At 36.5% G+C, this 20,255-nt stretch overlaps 2 protein-coding genes across 4 annotated transcripts in view; one reads left to right on the forward strand and one right to left on the reverse strand.

Moving 5' to 3' along the window:
• Positions 1-20,255, reverse strand: part of tfpia (tissue factor pathway inhibitor a) — a 1,059,262-nt gene that overhangs the window by 616,377 nt on the left and 422,630 nt on the right. The gene's annotated exons all lie outside the window — the stretch shown is intronic.
• The window catches only part of col18a1a (collagen type XVIII alpha 1 chain a), a 102,904-nt gene that overhangs the window by 58,671 nt on the left and 23,978 nt on the right, over positions 1-20,255 (forward strand). For all 3 annotated transcript variants that reach the window (XM_079821229.1, XM_079821231.1, XM_079821230.1), the window contains 3 exons: positions 10,724-11,265; positions 13,673-13,756; positions 18,662-18,715. In XM_079821229.1, coding sequence (XP_079677355.1) covers positions 10,724-11,265; positions 13,673-13,756; positions 18,662-18,715 — 680 coding nt within the window. The remainder of the gene's footprint in view (positions 1-10,723; positions 11,266-13,672; positions 13,757-18,661; positions 18,716-20,255) is intronic.

Below are 20,255 nucleotides of genomic sequence, written 5' to 3' on the forward strand. Positions count from 1 at the left end.
TTCCAATTATATAAATATGGATCTGCTATGATTTATGATTCAAACTGTAACTTCTCCCTGTGCATTGCACAGATAAGCACAGTTTCATACATGTGGTCAGACTTGGTAAACGTGAAAGAATAAATTCATAGGAGATTGTCAAACAATTTACCATAAAATACCCCACTTCTTAACCTACATTCAAGTAGGGGTATCTTAGAACTGTTATTTGTCAAGTTTAGGTAAATACAGAGGAACACCTCTGCAAACACTTCTCTAATGCATACTGTTCCTTATCTGAGTATGCAGTTAGTGGTCAAATTGTTAACCTTTCCATACATTACCAATAAGCTGGATATATTGCATTCCTCCATGCACGCATGTTAAGGCAGTGGAAAGTCCCTTTTACTCTGATTTATTAAATAAAAGCAATGCAAGTTAAACAGAATAATTTCGGGTGCTGTTAGGAGGCATGTTGAAAATGCCACGAGCTGTTCTGGTTGCAAGTTAATTTGGTTTTATCAAATAAAGATGGTCAAAAAGGAGTCTGCTGTACTTTGCCTGGAACTATGTGTTTTTCTTATTGAAACATGAGCTCTTTTTATTGAATATATGGCTGGGAAGCATACACTTTGATCTTGAGTTGTTTGTGACAGTGAATGCTGTTCATATGACTTTCCCCCCTCATTCCAGTGTTCTTATCTTTGAAGGACAGATAAATGTTCATCGTCCTGGCTGGAGGATAGAACCATCTGTATTCTAATAAGTATGTCTTTGTGCTGATTTGATGCATTAAATGCAGCTTTCAGGTTACATTTTTGGCAGGAGTGACTTAACACAGAATTGCTAGTCCATATGTTCAAGCTGGATTTATGATTGCAATCCTCTGCCAAGTAAATCCGGAGAGCATTCAGTTGGTATTTGGGTGGTTTTGTGATAAACATCTAGAAACACGTTTGCAGAATAAACTGTCATGTGAAGCAAATGGACATATATAAATACACAATGAGCAAATAGAGTCATGATAAATTGCTTCGGTTTTATATGATTTAATATGGTTTTATATGAACAGTTTGTTAACATTAAGACTCTTGCTTGAATTTCCATTGCTGTTCAATTGCAGTATTTCTAGTGCACTGCAAGCTGTGCTTGCTGGGGCCAAATGGCCTTTATCTTAAAAGAGTGTCTAAAAAGACTTTATCTTTCAGACAGCTTGTTATACCGACAACTTTGAGTGGACATCATGTTTTAGGAGCCCATCCACGTCATGCAGCGGAAGAAAGTCTGTTTGAATTATTCTGAGAGTTTAGGGTCACAAAGCTGTCAGCTTTTATTGGGCACTTACAACTTTGGTGGCCAAGAAGTCTCTTATGGCTACATATTATTAAATGTTGATATGAAAAGTTTCTTATTATCAATGTTGAAAACTGATTTGAGGCTACAAAGCCTTTTTAAATATGTCCTATATATACTATTTAATGGAAGGCATCATTGTGACAACTTAACCCATATATTGTGACTATTTGGGCACAAAAAATTCAACATGTTTTCAAGGAACTTCAATTAATCTTTTTTTCCTGTGCATTAATGGTAGCTAGGACTATGTGTTTGCAAAAATAGAAATTCACTTAATAAATCTACCTTAAGAAATATTCACTGGAGTAGGAAAATATGTTATGCCCGGTTTACACCTGGTATTAAGATGCGTTTTGGTTGATCTGATCACTAAATACAGGTGTAAACAGACTCTAAAACGTTTTGAGATTGTCCACTTTCAAACACTTTCAGAGGTAATCAAAATCGATATCGACTGGATAGCTTTCGTAGTGTAAGACTCATGTGGTTGTATGCATTCGAACAGCCGCAAAAGACCACTTACTCTCCGCCTACTGGCCTAATGTAAAAACATTATGGGAAGTAGGGCTGCACAATATATCGAAATGATCAAAATATCGCAAATGTACATATCGCAAGGGTACGCAATATCTGAATGATTTTAATATGCTACTTCAACATTGTGAAAAGTGGTCGACGCATATAGCAGAGAATAGAACGGGCACACGACTATTACTTATGTGACTTGCTTGACGTTAAAAAGAGTTATTAAACGCAATAACTTGCAAAAAACAACTCCTTGCAGTCTCGTGCTGTCTGCTGTCTGAAACTGTCAAATACACACACAGTTATGTCAAAATGGCTGTCTTGATGAGTATTCATGTAAACACCGTCGGTTATGCTTTAAGTGAAAGATATCAGTAGGGGAAAGAAATAGATTTTACACACTTAAAGCAATATCGTATCGCATATCGAATATCGCATTATTTAACAAGGATATCGCATATCGCATTTTCTTCAATATCGCACTTTCTTCAATATCGCACTGCCCTAATGGGAAGCGCGCTAGCCAGAGTTTGGTTTAAAGACGCAAAACATACCAAGCGCAATGTTCTCTCACCATTCCTGATTTTCTAACACATACTCACCATAATCGTTTTGCGGCTATCAGAGCAGAAAAGAAAGCGTCTTCGGTCGTGTTCACATGTAAATTGTGCAAGCTTATTTTCATCCATTAGAACGAAAGATCTGAAAAAGACCATACATTTAACCACCTATAGACCCTCCCCTCGGAAAAACCAGGACAGAAGTGGTTGAAAGTGGACAAAAGAGACAGATTAAAACACCAGGTGTAAACGGGAATGTCTCCCTCGTCTACTTGTGATTTGATCAACCAAACGCATCTTAATAATGTAAACAGGACCTTAGATTCTGCTGCAGAATTGGAGATGTTATTTGCTTGTGTATGTTTATTTAATCTAGTCGTCAACCTCAATTAGAGTCATTTTAAATGACGGAAACATATAAACTAAATTAGATTAGGCAGTGTTTTGAGACATTCAAGGCTAATTTATGGCAGATAAGATCAAACCACAATATTAATGTTTTTTATAATGCAAGCAGCATGACGGAAAACAAGGCTTTCTCAACAGCTTGATGGCGTCCCTGTGGTGCTGCAGGCTGCTCATGTTATGTTCATAGATTTAGTTATGCTAATTATATGGTTCTCATGCTAGCTACATGTGAAGGATTTGACATTTGTTTCATCGCAAACTAAAAAGAGAATTCCAGGTGTTCTGCTCGTGTTGGAAAACGAAATTGTCAGGCAATAGATTGTTAAGTGTGACAGCTTCTAGCCATCGTTAGCTTTTGCGAGGCTCTGGGGCCATGTGCAAAGGACAAGCTAATGTGTAACCGACTGTCTGGTCTTCCTTTAACCACGATTGATTGGTTTTCTTGTTAATTAGTCTTAAGGTATATGCATTCCTCATCAGAATTCCCTTCTGCACACCGGTTCTCGGGAAACTAAAATGAAACCTTAACCTCCCAAGCTACTACACGCTAGTTAACTATTGAAGAACTTTAACAAAGAAATATCTTTTTAGATTATGTGTTTATCTGGCATAAAAACTGTCTAAATTATGATGACAGGATAACATTTAAATTTGCCGCAAAGTACGTTGCAGTTGCAGAGATTTATGTAATATATATATATATATATATATATTTTTTTTTTACTGATCATTTAAATTGATTCACAAAAATGAATTGAACTTCTCAAAGAACAGATATGTATGGCTTTGATGTACTGTACCATTCAAAAAATTTTTTTTATGATTTTGAAAGAAGTCTCTTATGCTCAACCAAGACTATTTATTTGATCAAAAATACAGAAAAAACTATTATATTGTGAAAAATGATTACAGTCTAAAAGAACTGTTTTCTCTTTTAATATATTTTTAAAATGTAAAAGTGTCAACGCTGATTTTTCAGCATAATTACTTCGGTGTCACATGATCCTTTGGAAATCATTCTAATTTGTTGATTTGATGCTCAAGAAACATTCATTATTATTATCAATGTTGAAAAACATTAGAAACTGTTATACATGTTTTTCCGGATTCTCTGATGAATGGAATTTCAAAAGAGCAATATAATTTTGTACTGTATTTACTTTTTTATTGATTGAATGGATCCTTGCTGAATGAAGGTATTCATTTCTTTCAAACAAAAGGAAAAAAAGTAACACTTTACAATAAGGTTTCATTTGTTAACATTAGGTAATGTATTAACTAACATGAACTAACCATGAGCCATACATTTGTTACCGTATTCATTCATCTTTGTTAACGTTAGTTAATAGAAATACAGCTGTTTATTGTTTGTTCATGGTATAGTTCACAGTGCTTTAACTAAAGTTAACAAATACAACATTTGATTTTAATACTGTATTAGTAAATGGTGAAATTAACATTAACAAACATTAATGAGTGCATGTTATCTAATGCAGTTATCTAATGTTAACTAATGAAAAAAAATCTTACTGACCAATTATTGTAGCTTGTAGCACTAGAGCTACAACAAGCAACTGACAAATAGTTCTGTTAGTAGTGTCACTACTTTTTGCTAGTTACTCCCTCTCACTGCTGCGCACATACTTTCATCTTCTGTAATATCCCATCTCATATCCTCCCATGACTGTTCTGAAAGCTTTCTCAAATAGTGTCACAGATCATAATGGGGTTATGTAGTGTCTGGACTCCAGTGAAGCTTGTAGATGTAGCTATTAGATTTAGAGAAAAATGGCTTCATTGGGAAAATGGAGGTGATTGTGCGAGATTTCTCATTGGGTCAGAGGCCCTCCATGGACCTTTTCCACAACAATAGAGCCTCTGAGAGCCAAAAGACAGTGTGCTCAATTCATTCTGTAATGGATCAACTGAGAGGGCAATTCCTGCAATTGCCCAGATGACTTGACTGTCAGAAAAAAATAAAAATCTGGAAGTGATGTGTTGAGAATCTTAGCAGAGATGTCCTTTGTGCCTGTATTGTGCCTCCAAGGTTAAACGGGTTTGCTAGGGGTAAATTGGCAGTGTTGATGTCATATTGGATCTTGCTTCTTTCTTCCATTGTATTGGCAAAAGATGCTGTGCAGGTTTCCAATTGCACTGAACTGTATTACAGCTTTTAATGCTCTCTAGTGTCCAATAAAATGTACAAGCCAACACATTTATAATATAGGCTTATTTGGCATAATTAGGCCATGTGGCATTTTGATTGCTGACGTTTGGCAAGTGCAAGATTGGTGAATGATGCTGATGATTTTACATTTTCTGTCAGGATTAAGAAGGGACTAGTAGGGGCTCTTAAAACTTAAGGATAAACTGATTACAGCTCACATCTTATTTAAAGTGCTTGATTAGAAATTGCCTTCTGAGACAGCCTAAGATTAAAATGCTAAATCTAACATCAACCAGCAGAACAAGTTGAGAGGGTTACATTTTTTAATTTCAGTTCCGTTTCATATGCTTTGGGCCCTATTTGAACGATCTGAGCGCATGGTCTGAAGCACATGGCGCAGGTGCACTTAGGGCATGTCTGAATCCACTTTTGCTAGTTTAACAACAGAAAAAATGGTCAGCGTGCCTGGCGCATGGTCCAAAAGGGTTGTACCTAGTCCTAATCTTCTCTCACTTATATTGTTATCTATATTCTGAATAAACTACAACAAAATATATGTTGGTGGTTCTTTGTTCTCTCAGGTGTAAATCACAGCATTATTCACGATCGTTCACGCCATCCTCGCATATGGGCTTTCTAAAGATAAAGTGTCTTACAAAATTTAAATAAATATTTTGTTTCATGTGAATGAGCAGGCACAATGATTCTCACATTGGTTTGAAGCGAAAACTCTAGGCAACAACACCCACTAGTCAAAAGTCTTGTGGACAAGTCTTGCCATTAAATTATGTTTTATTAACAAAGTTCGGGTGGAGCACGTTCAGATAATTGACATGAGTGGAGAGCACTCAGCCAATCAACAATAAGAGGTAAATATATTCAGCAGTCTTACCTCCGTTTGTTGACAGTTTATCAGAATCCCTCCACCACCCCTTCGCCACACTTTTAGTTTTAACCACTTACATACATGGGGGGAGTAATCTGGGTTCGGGCCAAATTCCGAGTTCGGAGCCCAGCCCCTGGACAGCACGCCAAATACGCATTTAAATTTTACTCCCTCTAAATTATATGTAAGTGTGAACTCGTTAATATGTTTTTAAGCAACTGAAAAAAGCACTAATGTCAGAGCATGTCAAAATTTCTAAAGGGCCCCAAAACTGTGCAGTCCTATAGGAGTTAATGAGTAATGGCTGTGTTTTGGGCATAACGTGCAGTAACAATCAGAGTCTCATCTCCCATTCCCTTTAAAAGCCAATTGCACTTTAGAACAGGTTTTTGTTGGTCAATGGTGCAGTCGATTTCAGTTGCCTCAAAATAGCAACGCACCAACAATGCAGCTCGATGAACACACCTAATTTCAGACCAGCACGCCCATGGGCAAACAGATGAGCGTGAGTGCATTTGCTATTTAAACAACGTGGCACTGGACGTGAAAATAATAACTCTGTCTGGCTGAAACTAGAAAAAACACTTGCGTTGTGTCTGGCGTTGCAATGCACCAGGTGTGTAATAGGGCCTATTGACTACTTCAAGTGCTATTGAAGGTGATGAATATAGTTTAAATTATGCAACAAACAATTAAGCAGTTTTAAATAACATTTAATAGTTTTATAAGGCCATTTGATATTTAGAAATGCCTCATATTCTCTCAGCATGTGGACTCTGCCCCTTTATGAAATATGCTTTGATCAGCTAATTTGAGAAAGGACCTCAGGGCTTATCATGAGCCCTTAAGTCATATTTTGATGGGTGGTTTTGACGTTTAACATCACATTTGTGTTTTCAGTAATAAATCCACCCAAAAAGGTTATTTAGCACCTGTAATAGATTTCATTTTTGCTTCAACCAACCTATTTCGTTTTGAAGAGGACAAGAACGCTAGTATGGATCAATAGATAAACAGGCTCTATATTTAAAATGCTAATATTTAACTCTAACAATGTGGCCCTTTAAGATCTTCACCATATTACAGCAGGCTAGTAAAACATTGGCCACATACTGATGTCAAGGTTGGTTTATTTGGTGAACATATAGATGCCACGGGTCATGTGTGACATGGAACGAAGTTAATAGACTAAAACTAGTTACTTTATTCAAAATCAGATCAACCAACTGACATAAAGTGTTTTTTGCTAAAAGTTTAACTCTCTTTAAATAAGAATAACTTACTTACACGTTTATAGTTGCTTTGTATTGTGTCTGTACTCTGTAATTATGTTAGCAAATTTGAATTTTTATTTTATTTATATATTTTTATTTTAAGAATTTGTTTTATATTTGATTTATTTTTAAAATATTTAAAATTTTTGGTATATAACATACTTTTTTGGTATATAACATACTTTTCCCCATAAACAAGTAAGGTTGCATCCATTAACTTTAAAACTGTGTTAAAACCAGTCTTTGCACTTGCAAAAATATTGCAAGTCTTTATGATAGTTATTAGTGTCAAATATCTGGTTGTTGTATTCATGTACAAGAGCAGACACACATGTCCTCAGGGACTTCTGAAGTCTCATTTTATCCCGACACACATCTGGATTCTGGCATTAGAATTTATTGCCTGCTGCCAGAAAAGCAACAGTCCAGGATTCTGGTTTCCCTAAAGTGATTTTCACAAGCCCAACATGTCAACCTCAGTCTCGTGTTGATGTGGCCATTAGCCATTCAGAACGCTGGTTTAGCATGTCTGTTTACACAGCAGCACCTGAACATGTGCAGGAATGCGAGGTGAGCTCCAAAACCTCCTCCTCTTCTAAGCTTGTCATTATTTTGTCATGATCTAAAGACATGGGTTACTCTTTGAATAGTGAAACTCAGAACAGGGGTTCTCCTGTGTTTAGTTGAATCTACCCTAAGAATAGGTTCACAAGTTAAACGTTATCCACTAGAAATGCATGTCACACCAAAACCAAATGTAAGGTGTTTTCTTTTCTAATCCTTTCATGTGCAACAAAGGCAAGAGGGGTTTTATTTCAACTCATAACAAAAGCACCATCTGAAGAACTTAATGATGAATATGTAAGCCCCTAAAGGTCTTTGATCCTTGTTTGATAAATAAGACCGGGTGGTTGTGAGTTATATATTTGGTAGTCTTTTTCAGAGCGTTTACAAAGTCTAGTCATGGTTCGAAACATGTATTTTTCAACATGAATGCACCTCAAAGTTCTAGAAGTTGACACCATCCTTTATGTTTCTGAAAATAGTTAAAAAACACATTTATGCGTTAGTATAATGAACACTTTTGTTTTGGCTGTCTTTTTGTTTTGTTTTCTTTTAATGCTGTTTTGTTTTGGCTGTCTTTTTATGTTTTTTTTGTTTGTTTTTCTTTTAATGCTGTTATGCTTTTTTTTCTTTTTCTTATTTGCTTTTTCTTTTCTTTGTTTTGTTTTTCTTTTAAAGCTGTTTTGTATTGTTTTTTGTTTTACTTTGTTTTGCCTTGCTTTTCTTTTAATGCCATTTTGTTTTGTTTGTTTTGTATTATATTTGTTTTGTTTTTCTTTTAATGCTGTTTAGCTTTGCTTTGTTTTTCTTTTAATGCTGTTTTGTTTGTTTTGTATTATGTTTGTTTTGTTTTCTTTTGTTTTTCTTTTAATGCTGTTTTGTTTTTGCTTTCTACACTGCAAAAAAAGAAAAGTTGACATAACTTCAAATTGTAAGGCAACTTGCTGCACAGCTTTTTTGAGTTTACTCAAATTTTAAACAAAGTAGTTCACTTAACTCAATTAACTGAGTAAGGTCACATGTCTCCCAATTTAAGATGTTTTGTTCAGCTCATTAAGTTTTTTATTTTATTTTATTTTTTTATGTCACCATCATGGTGATGAGTGTTTTCTTTAGTTGGGCAGTTTGACGACTTTTTAATGTTTGGCAAGAAAAGATAATCAAATGCTGTCAGCTGCTCGATGATAGGGATATAATCATTGTGTAGTGGCTTAATTCACAGATTTTATGAGTTTAATATGAGCAATAAACTATTAGCTTTTTTTTATTGTGATTCTAGAAAATATCAAATATGGTTTTAATCAAAGTAGTTGACTAAGGTTTAAAACCGATTGTACATTAAGCACTTTGACCTCCTATGAGATTTGCACAGACATCAAGAATCAGCCTATAAATCTCAACAATGGTTACATGCTTCATACCGCAATGCATGCTGGGAACCATGGATGAGTTTTGCATGATGCACCCAGAATGCATTGTTAACTTGTTGCAACTTGTATGCTTGTTAACTTGCATTTACAAATCGAATTTACAATTAATACTAGGTTGGTCCAACAATTGTTGAACCAACTTATTTTGACCAGTTAAGCCAACTTTTTTGCATTTAATTGTCCAGTTAACTAAAACATTATCATTAGTCAAAATGTTTGTGAGTTAGATTTTTTACACTGTATTCATTATACTGCTTTGTCTCACAAAACAAATAATCTTCCGTATGATAGAAAAAGAAGGTACGTTTTATCAAGAAACACACTGTACAACTATACAACTTATCTATTTTAAAAAAAGCAGAATTGCCCAGAAGATGCAGTGTGTGTGTGTGTGTAGGCAAGAAGGGTCTTAAGCTGTCCAGCTGTAACCTCACACCTCTCCCTCCTCTTCATGGCATGTCAGCACATGGAGCCTGTGATGTTTCCATGTCTTGCTTATCTTCACAACTAGCTAAATATGTCTGTGCTGAGAGATATTAGCATGAGTTTGAAGGTTTCTATCCATAGTTCTTTAGAGCAAGCCTTTTGATCTCACCCAGCAGTCTAGAGTATATACATGCACACACACATATAATTATCTGCAAAAAGTAGTATCCACTATCCAGTGATGTTTTTTTGTTTTATTTTATTTTGAGTTTATTTGAATTGCATTCAAATAAAAGTTTGTGTTTACATAATATATGTAATATGTATACTGTACAGTTATATATTTTTCTTAAATATATAAATGCATATATACATATTTACAAATTATACATAGTACACACACATATATTATGTAAACAAACTTTTATTTTGGATGTGATTAATCGCGACAGCACTTTTTACTTTGTGTCAACTGTTGATAACATGGCTTTTATTTTGGAGAAGCCTAAATTTGTAATAGTTGGCATTAAACTCACATGTCTCAGGTCAAAACAAATTTTATATCCTCTTGTATAAAGTACTTATTGGTGCCTCTCATGGGTCTTACAAAATCAGTTTTTCAGGGTGTTCCCATAGTATAAAGCATTTATATTTTACTTTAAAAAATATCAGTGCATTATAAATTACATTCTCAAGAAGGTCCTTTGGGAACAATAAACAAAGGGATCACTTTCTATTAAAACTGGAATTTTTTTCTGGACAATGAATGTATATTCTTGTTAAATCTAAAGGGCTGTGTTTTGGTCCAGGAAGTCCCAAATATGAGTCACATGAAATTGATTATTCTTTAGAGAGTCAGCTGTCTGTTTTATTCACACATTTTCCTCCTGAAAAGGGAACTTTAGCTCACTAAAGACATACAGCCAAAAATAAAACTTTCTCACAGGATTTCTCAACTAAAGTCTAGACCCACTGCTTGATTTCCCATCACAGCTGAATGTTGAGCACTTTACACTACAATATTTGTTTAAAGAGACTAATAATGTGCTTTTTAACCTATAGCCAGAGCCTGCTGCCCATCCCTGATCATTTACTTTTATACTGTTTTTTGTAAAGTCCATTTATATTCTTTTCCTTTCCTTCCACAGAAGAAAGTGGAGTGTCGCTGTTGCAATTAATTGGCGATCCTCCACCTTCTGGCATCGTCAAAGTCTTAGACCGTGATAACAACCTCGGCTATGAGTTTGGCCCAAACTCCAATGTGGGACAGTCAGCTGCGGCCCACCTGCCCAACCCTTTCTTCCGTGACTTCTCCCTCATCTTCAACATAAAGCCCATGGTCTCCAATCCTGGCGTCATCTTCTCCATCACTGACCCAACCCAGAACTTCATGTATGTCGGTGTGAAGCTGTCGGCAGTGGAGAGGGGCAAGCGGAATATTATCTTCTACTACACCGAGCCTGACTCGCAGAGTTCATACGAGGCGGCCAGATTCTCTGTGCCCTCCATGATGAACACCTGGACCCGGTTTTCCATCAGTGTTTTCAATGAGAAGGTCTCGCTCTACTTCAACTGTGACTCAGATCCTCAGGTCGTCAATTTTGAGCGGTCCCCGGATGATATGGACCTTGATGCCAGGGCTGGAGTTTTTGTTGGCCATGCCACTGGAGCAGACCCAGATCCATTTTTGGTACGTACACAGCCCATTCTTTGATACAATGGTATCCCAGTGAAAACAAGTCAAATTAAGGTTATCTTAGGCTAGACAAGGGAAAGTGCAATAAACATCTCTGTGGTTGAGTGACTCCTGCATGATTTGATTGCTCAAATTGGCCTGTTTAAAAAAACAACAACATACGTTTTGTGGTTGTAAAAAAAAGTCCACTCATCTTTCCTTGTTTGAGTAGAGTAGGTAATTGCTTTAAGAAACCGCAGGGGAGCAATTAGCTCCTGCTAGTTTTGTGTGGCAGTGTCCAGCAGCTGACCCCACAGCTTGATCTCAGGCCAGTGAAAACCAGTGGACCGCTGCCCTATTCTTTGTTCTTCTTTATTTTATTTTATTTGTAAATCTTTTTATTAAATTATTTATTTATCATTTACTTAATAGTTTGTATTAATTTATATATATATATATATATATATATATATATATATATATATATATATATATATATATATATATATATATATATATATATATATATACATTTTTTATTTATTATTTAATGTCATTTAATGTGATGTTTATTAATTATTTTTCATTTATCTATTTAGTTTTAAATTGTATTTATTTATATATTACTTATACATTTTTATTTATATTTGTCGTAAAATATTATATTTAATGTACTTTAATTGGCTACATATTTATTACATATATATATATATATATATTCACTTTTTCCACATTTTGTTATGTTACAGCCTAATTCCAAAATGGATTATATTCATTATTTTTTCCCCCTCAATTCTAAACAATACCCGTAATGACAACGTGAAAGAAGTTTGTTTTAAATCTTTGCAAATTTATTTAAAATAAAAAACAAATCACATGTACATAAGTATATAAAAGGAATAAAGAAATAAATATGTAGGCAATTAAATTACATAAAAAATTAAATAAAATGTAATGTAAATATTAGTACAATGGCACTATGAACTTAATATGTATCATTATTAACAACAGCTCATATAAGCCAGCAGATTCTTTACCAGCTGCTGTGCTTCTACAGCAGCCTAACTGATCTATGAAGTAATGTGATTGAATATCCTGTCTTGTGTTCAGCAGTCATGCTAGTGCTTTCAAGCATATTGTCCAATAACCATAGTGAGGCAACGGAGGCAGCAGGAATGCCTCACATTTTCCAGAGCTCATAATGTCCACTCAAAAGCAGATGGATCTTGTTCAGTTCAGTATGACTCCTTGTTTCATGTGGCTTCTATTTCCTGTGGGAACTCCACCATAAGTAGATGGCCATCTTAATTACAGACCTGATTAGGCAGGATATGATTGCTATTCCATCCCACTCATTAAGAGCATGTGCTTATCTGCAGAACTGTGGGCAATCGGGTCTGTAAATCTGACCTTGTATTGAGGCTGTAAGAGGGTCTCTGTGCAGGTCACAGTGTGACACAAAAGGACAATTAAGACATCTTAAAGCTTAATTCACTGCATTCTGCTCCTAAACCTTTGACCTTAGTGCGTGAGACATAAGAGGGAAAGTCCTGTCAGATCTTACCAGCAACTTAGCCAGAATTCCTACTACCCCAAATAAAGGGATCTTGAATGGAGATCAACTTAAAGGGATAGTGCATACACAAAATGTAATGAATCCCTCATATCGCACCAAACCTGTATTGTATTTTCTTTCTTTCAAAAGGAAAGGATTGGATGTTCATGCTGTTCTTAATTAACATAAATGGTTACCGGGCAGTCATGCACCAAAAAAAATAACATGAAGCACAACCAAAGTACCCTAACAGTAGTCCATACACTATATTACACATATTCTGGAGCAATATGAGAGATTTGTGTGAGGAATAAAACTAAAATTGAACTCATCATAAACTCATCACATGGCTTCAGAAGACTTCCATTGGACTACTTTTAGTCATTTCTGAAGCTTGACAGCTCTTGGTCCCCATTCACTTTTCATTGTATGGAAAAGAGCAGCGTCGACATTCTTCTAAACATCTTCTTTTGTGTTCCAGAGAAGAAAGTAAGTCAGAGAGGTTTGGAACAACATGAGAATGAAATTTTTTTTAGATCAACTATTCATTTAATGAGACATGTATGTTAGCCATTGAAAGTAGAAATGTGTTGTTTTGGTGGATTGTATTGAATGTTATCCCCATCTGCTTTGAAATTGTGCCGCAAACCATAAAAGGGAATTCCACATGGAGACAGATAGCCATGTGTTTGAAAAGTAAGATATCAGGCACACATTGATATCTGACTGTCGTGTGAAGGCAATAGCACGAGAAAGAGCAGTGGATTCAGTCTCTAATGGGCAGCTGCCCTTCAACCTGGACTATATATCACCACACCTGCCATGACCATCAAAATAGGCTTACCAATCTTTGCTTGTATATTCTAGGGTGCTATCAGTGATCTGAGGGTGGTAGGAGACCCCAGGGCGGCTGCACGGCACTGTGAAGAAGATGAAGATGACTTTGATGCGGTAAGACTTAAAGAACATAAGCTCTCTAATGAGAGCAAATGTGTTTTCACACCTGGTTCACTTGAAGCATTTGTTTTGGAACCTAATGCGTTTTCGCCTTTAGTTTGGATTGTTTAAGCATATATGAACACTGCAATCACGCTCAGATCTGCACCAAGATCTTGGCCTGATTCAAAATTAACTCTGGAGCGGTTGTGGTGAGAAAGCAATCTGACCCAATGGACTAGGAAACCAAGCTGTATTATTAATGGGATAATGGGTAATATAATTCATAATGGGAAGTGTTTTATATAAAAAAAGCAGCAGTGTTTGATTTTCTGGTTGAGAACATCACAACATTTATTTCCATCAAGAGGAGCATCAATTTTTGGTCAAGATCTTGTATTGACAATGCAAGAGTCGAGCACTCTGTAAAGTCTTACATCCCAAAGACTTTCAATGAATTTAAGGTCTGGAGCTCTGGACTCAGAGGTGCCAATTCATGTGTGAAAATGATTCTCCATGCTCCCTCCCAACCATTCTTTCACAATTTGAACCTGATGAATCTTGACATTGTCATCCAGGAATATGGCCAAGATGTGTCTTTCTACATGGTTGTTTACGAAATTAAAAACCCTCCATAAATTAGGGCTGGAAGAACTGTTGCCAAACATATAACATGCAGAAACATAAGAAACATAATCACTGCAAAAATGATCCCATCATAGACCCTTAAGCATTTTCCTATTCAAATCCAAACAGCAACTTTTTTTTTTTTGGCCGGGCTGTGTATATGCATATACATATACTGTATGCATATATATGGCATATACAGAATATGTGTATATATAAAAATGTGGTTAGTAGTTAGAATGACAGCTACATTCATATTCATATTTGTGTGTGTAATGAGAGCTACAGATAAAGCTATAATAAACTTGCAGAGCTAACTTGACAGTCGATTTTGAAGGATGACAGAACATAAACAGGTGTACCCTGACTAATGAGAAGACATTCTTAAACACATTTTGGTACATTTGGTACATCGCTTTAAAATGTTGCCATGTGAAGGTCTGAAATAATAACTTTCACTTGTGTCATCCCTTGATTATGTTCCAACTAACTGTGGATGGGAAATAGCTACATAAATGCTTCTCATTATAGCTACACACACTATATTAAGCGGTTCTAAAATTGGTGATTAAACCAATGAATAGCTAATGCAGTAAGGTGTGAAGCACTTAAATTGTTCTCTGGGAGATCAGTGGTAAAAATCAAACATCGCGTCAGTTCTGGCTGGTCACGTTAGTCAAGCTTGCATCAGCTGACTGTCAGCTGATCACGTCTACCTATAGCAGTGGTTTTCAAACCTGTCCTGGAGGCACCCCAGCCCTGCACATTTTGTATGTCTTCCTTATCAGACACACCCAATTTAGTTCTTGCAGTCTCTACTAAGGAGCTGATGAGTTGAATCAGGTGTGTTAAATGAGGGAGACACAAAATGTGCCTCCAGGACAGGTTTGAAAACCACTGACCTATAGGAATACGATGTCCATTACAGCATACATAAGCTCCTTCAGCAGCTATCGTGTTCTCCAGAGCTCATTTACCCTCCTCCATCCCCAACTCCTCCTCTCGTCCCGGCAGGATTTGGTATTCTGATTCCCCTGGAATCCGACTAAATTCCCAAATTATTTTGTACATTTAATATATCGACATTAATAATATCTACCATACATTATGTTGGTTCTGATCTGTTTACCCTAAGGGGGGTTATTGCTGCTCTCCCTGCTCCATGCTAGGCTGCATGGATGCGCAGGGAGTTCTACCAGAAAGACTCGGGAGGCCAGAGGATATACGATAAAATAGCAAGTTTATTAACAGACCAGCAAGTATTATAATTAGAGGTTCTTTGGCGTAGACCTCGGCCGTAGCTCTCGTCTCGAGGGTAACGGACTCTGCATTTCCTGCCTGAAGATGCCAGGGCCGACCCCCAGGGAGGTATAGATGGGGACCATCCTGGTGGTGGTGGGGAGGATGGAGGGAATGTTGGCGTCAGCATCTGAGAACTCAGACGTGTCAGTACCGATCTTTCATACTCTGAGAATTAGAACATGATTGGTTAGGTCTGGATGTAATGAGTGACGTAACATTGAATCTTCCTGGCAGAACTTGCGCAAGCGCTTCATTTCTTGCCCAGAACAGAACCATACCACCAATCCAAACTGTATGCTAATTAGGCCTGTCGCGATTGGTCGATACAATCGACTGCGTCGACGCTGTTAATTAGTCGACGTCAATATTTTGAGTCGACTGGGTAAGTTGGGTACGATATGAAATTGTATTAGTACCGGTACTTTAAAAATGACAACACTCTAATAAGAGTAGTATTTCTTAATCTGCGTCTATGTGACAGCAGGAGTGAGGACGTGTGTGTGAGCTCTGAACAGTCAAATATATACGCGCAGTTCAGGAAAAAGAACGCAACAGAAAAGTGCGGCGCGGCCGGGACGTGCTCGTGCTGCCGGACTCTGACCTGAAGCGCACACACACCCTTCACTCAGACAGATCGCGACGCCAGTTTCGCGGATTATTGGGTTTGAATGGTAAAAAATCTGTAAAAATACACGTCCTGGCGAGTATTCGGGTAAACGCAGTCGGATATGTCTTTAGTGAACGTATATACAGAGTTTAATGAGAAATCGGGTGTTACAATGAATTTGGACCGTGCAGCTCTTAAAGAGCCAGACCTGATATTCTGTGTGAAGCAGGGCAGGGCAAGAACATGCCGGACAAGTGAGTTAGGTTTTTTTTTAACCCTAAAACAATGATAAAACAATGAATAGTAAGTTCTGTCATATTATTCAATTACTTTTACAGTTTTTTGCCATGGTATCGATTCAGTATCGGTATTGAGGTATTTTAGTCTGGTCTCGTATTCGTATCAAAGTCATAATTTTGGTATTGTGACAACACTATTCTATATAAAAAATATTTGCTGATATTCTCTTTTTTTGTTATGTTGGTTTACAAATGTGTACCTTTTTACATTTTTACTCTTTTAGTTTTACGTTTTGTCAAGGGTTTGTTTACATTTATACTTTTTTATAGTAATGTTACACTACTGAATGCCAACGTTGGAAGTTAAATTGAATGTTTTTAAGTAAATATTTAAAAAAAAATAGTCGATAGATTAATCGAAAAATTAGTCGATAGATTAATCGATATAAAAATAGTCGTTAGTGGCAGCCCTAATGCTAATAGTCAATCAATCATCTTTGACGATAGTGGTCCTGACAGAAATCAAGGTCTTTAAATACCCGCAAACTCAAAGTAGTGTATGGTCTTTTGTAAAAAGGAAAGCTTGAAGGTGTGTGTTCGGTTTTTAATGCACCCGGTTATTGTGTAGTCTTTTTTTAAATGAGACCAGAGTGAAATTCGTTTCCTCCAGGTGACTCATCTAGATTTGATGCGGCATCACTTTACATTTATATTTATGCATTTAGCAGATGCTTGTATCCAAAACGGCTTACAGTGCATTCAAGGTATACATTTCATCAGTTCTTTGTTTCCTGGGAATTGAAACAATGTCCTACCAAAGCAGCTAAATTTACATTAAACGAAATCCTTAAAAGAATCATTTATCCCAAAAGGAAAATGTTGTCATCATTTACTCACCTCATGTTTTTTTCCAACCCCGCTTTATTTTTTCTTCTTCCTTGAAACACAAAACAAGATGTGTAGACAGAATGTCTGAGATCTTTTCCAGACGACACAGTTTCATTTATACTGCTTAGCTCCAAAAAACATCATGAAATTGTCACAAAAGTTTTTCCATGTGACTTGGGGTCTATATTTCAAGTTCTGAAGCCATACAATAGCTTTACTGTACTGTATGTGAGGAGCACATTACAAAATGACAAAATCTATGATGAAGCTGACGCAGCGCATAAACAGGTGCCATTTTTTACTTTCACACAAGTCTAAAAGAGATTTAGGAGCTCATGCAGAGATGAAGATTATTGTAAAGATACCCTCATGTCATGATTCGATACATATCACAATACTGATATCACGATACAATATTATTGCGATACTCCAAGACATACATGTATGGTAAAATGTTAACAAATGTACTGTTGATTAAAATGCTAAATTTGGTATTACATTGGGGGTTAAAATGAATAGGCTTGGTGCTGGTAACCCAATGCACAGGACAATGGTGACACCAGAATAAAATTATTCATTCTGAAGCTGAAAATACAGAATTATTTTAGACAGATATGCTTGCACTCTGTCACTGACTAGATATATTTAAAATAATGTAGGCCACTTTTTACTGGTAACATAAGACATTTGGCATTATCAGGACCCACAAATATTCCCCCATTGCATTATTATACATTATAGTCAACATTATATAGTAGTTTAATGTAGTACTGACACTAAAACTCTGTAAACTTTAATTTTTTACTAAGACAGTAATTTACATTTTTGGTGTACTATACATAATTCCGATTGTTGCATTTTTGTTTTGCGATATATTTTGACATGATATATTGTTACACCCCTAGACATACTTTTTTAACATGTCCTTTGGTGTTTTATGGAAGAAACAATATGGGTTTGGAATGACATGAGAGTGAGTAACCGTTCCTTTAAAGGAGTACTTGGAGTGTGTGTCGACTGATTGCTATCTATCTGCTGATGATAGTGTTTGGAATTCACTTCCATTCATTTTCAAGAAAAGAATGTGTCGCCTCAAGCTAGGTTTTCCACAGGATAAAGCTTTAATGCCTATCAGTTTGACCTATGACGTACTACATGCCCTCCAGCTGTGTAGAAAGCAGTGTGATGAATTACCCAGTTGTATTGTTAACACTCATTGTTAAGAGAATTTATGCAGTTTTCCATTTGAATCTGCAGGCATCAGGTGATTATGGAGCAAGTGGAGATGGAGACCGACCACCATCAGTCCAGGTATACCTTCATTTTCCTTGTTATACTTTGGTTGGTTACCACAGGGCAGTCGTGACCTAATGATTAGATAGTCAGACTGGTAACCCGAAGGTTGCGGGTTCGATTCTCAATACCAACAGGAAATGACTGAGGTGCCCTTTAGCAAGGCACCTAACCCCCAATCGCTTCCTGGGCGCTTCAGCAAACGGCTGCCCGCTGCTCCGGTGTTTCCAGTGTGCGTGTGTTCACTACACACTGCTCCTAATGTGTGTCCACTTAAATTAAATGGGTTAAATGCAGAGGACAAATTCCGAGTATGGGTTACTATTCTTGGCCTTTACGTCAAGCTGACCTCACATTTAGAAACTTGTTGTGCGGTTTAATGTCTACATTCAAAACATCTAATGATGATCCCGAGGTTCCGGGCTATTTACACAGCAGCGATCTGTGAGTTCTGGCAGGTCTGTCCTTGTACACTTGTTCATCTTGGGGAAAGTCCCGGATGAACGCTATTATCTCCAGACCAATCCCAGATGTTAAAGCCCATCTTCCCATGCCTGGTGTTACTAATCCAGAAATAGGCCATGTGGAAATTGAAATGAACCCTTGCTACTGATGTGTGAGGCCCTGTCTGAGCATGCCAGAGCTAATTACAATGGAAAGAAACCAGGTGGCTCTTAGGTGTAGGCAGCAAGGATCGTCTGCCATAAGAGTATCCTTTTTGTTTTACTGGTTCATCAGTGCAATTTGAGGACATTTAGGCTGTTTTTTATTTTGTATTTGAATTGTATGAGTATATTGTACTTGTTTGGAGGTTGCTGTTTCCTTCCTTCCACTTGCAAGTATGTATTGCCATTATATTTGTTTTAACATCTTTAAACAGCTGCTGCGAAGCATGCAGGTATTAATTTAATTCTAACCGAGCAATTTTAAATGACATGGCTTTTGTTTGCTCTTACAGAATGCAATGCATTTTAACATGCTGTGACAGAGACAGCATTTTCCGAAGTGTTGTTAAGTAAACCTTCCTTTGTCTTACCGTGGAATCCATATTAAAGGATGCCACATTCCCCCCAGGACATTTTCCACGCTTGTTTCACAGTCAGTCCAAACTCTCGCTTGGATGTTGGAAAGTGCATTTGAGGAGAGGGCACCTGGTGGACATGCATTCTTGCAAACTGTGTTGCATGACAGACTCTTGTGTTGGCCTAATTATGTGTAATCCAATTTTATGAGATTATTATATCTAGTGGAAGAGGAGTAGTCTTGTGAGCGTGGTAAACAGTTTGACTTCATTACACTTCTTCTATGAAAAAGAAAATTGAATTTTAGCATGTCTTCAATGCTCAGGTTTTATTAGTCTATTTTTATATCTATCTGTTCTCATATTCATTAAGGAGACCTACAGAGAAGCCTGTATACATACAGGTGGTCCAAAAGTCTGAGACGATAAGTGAAATAGCATTTAAATTCAAGCATTTGGTAAATGATTTTATTTGAAATACTTTTGTATTGCAAATTATAACGCAAATTCTAATATATAAAATAGCAATTGCATTGA

This window comes from Gobio gobio (genome assembly GCF_949357685.1).
Source record: "Gobio gobio genome assembly, chromosome: 7".
In the NCBI taxonomy this organism is placed as follows: Eukaryota; Metazoa; Chordata; class Actinopteri; order Cypriniformes; family Gobionidae; genus Gobio; species Gobio gobio.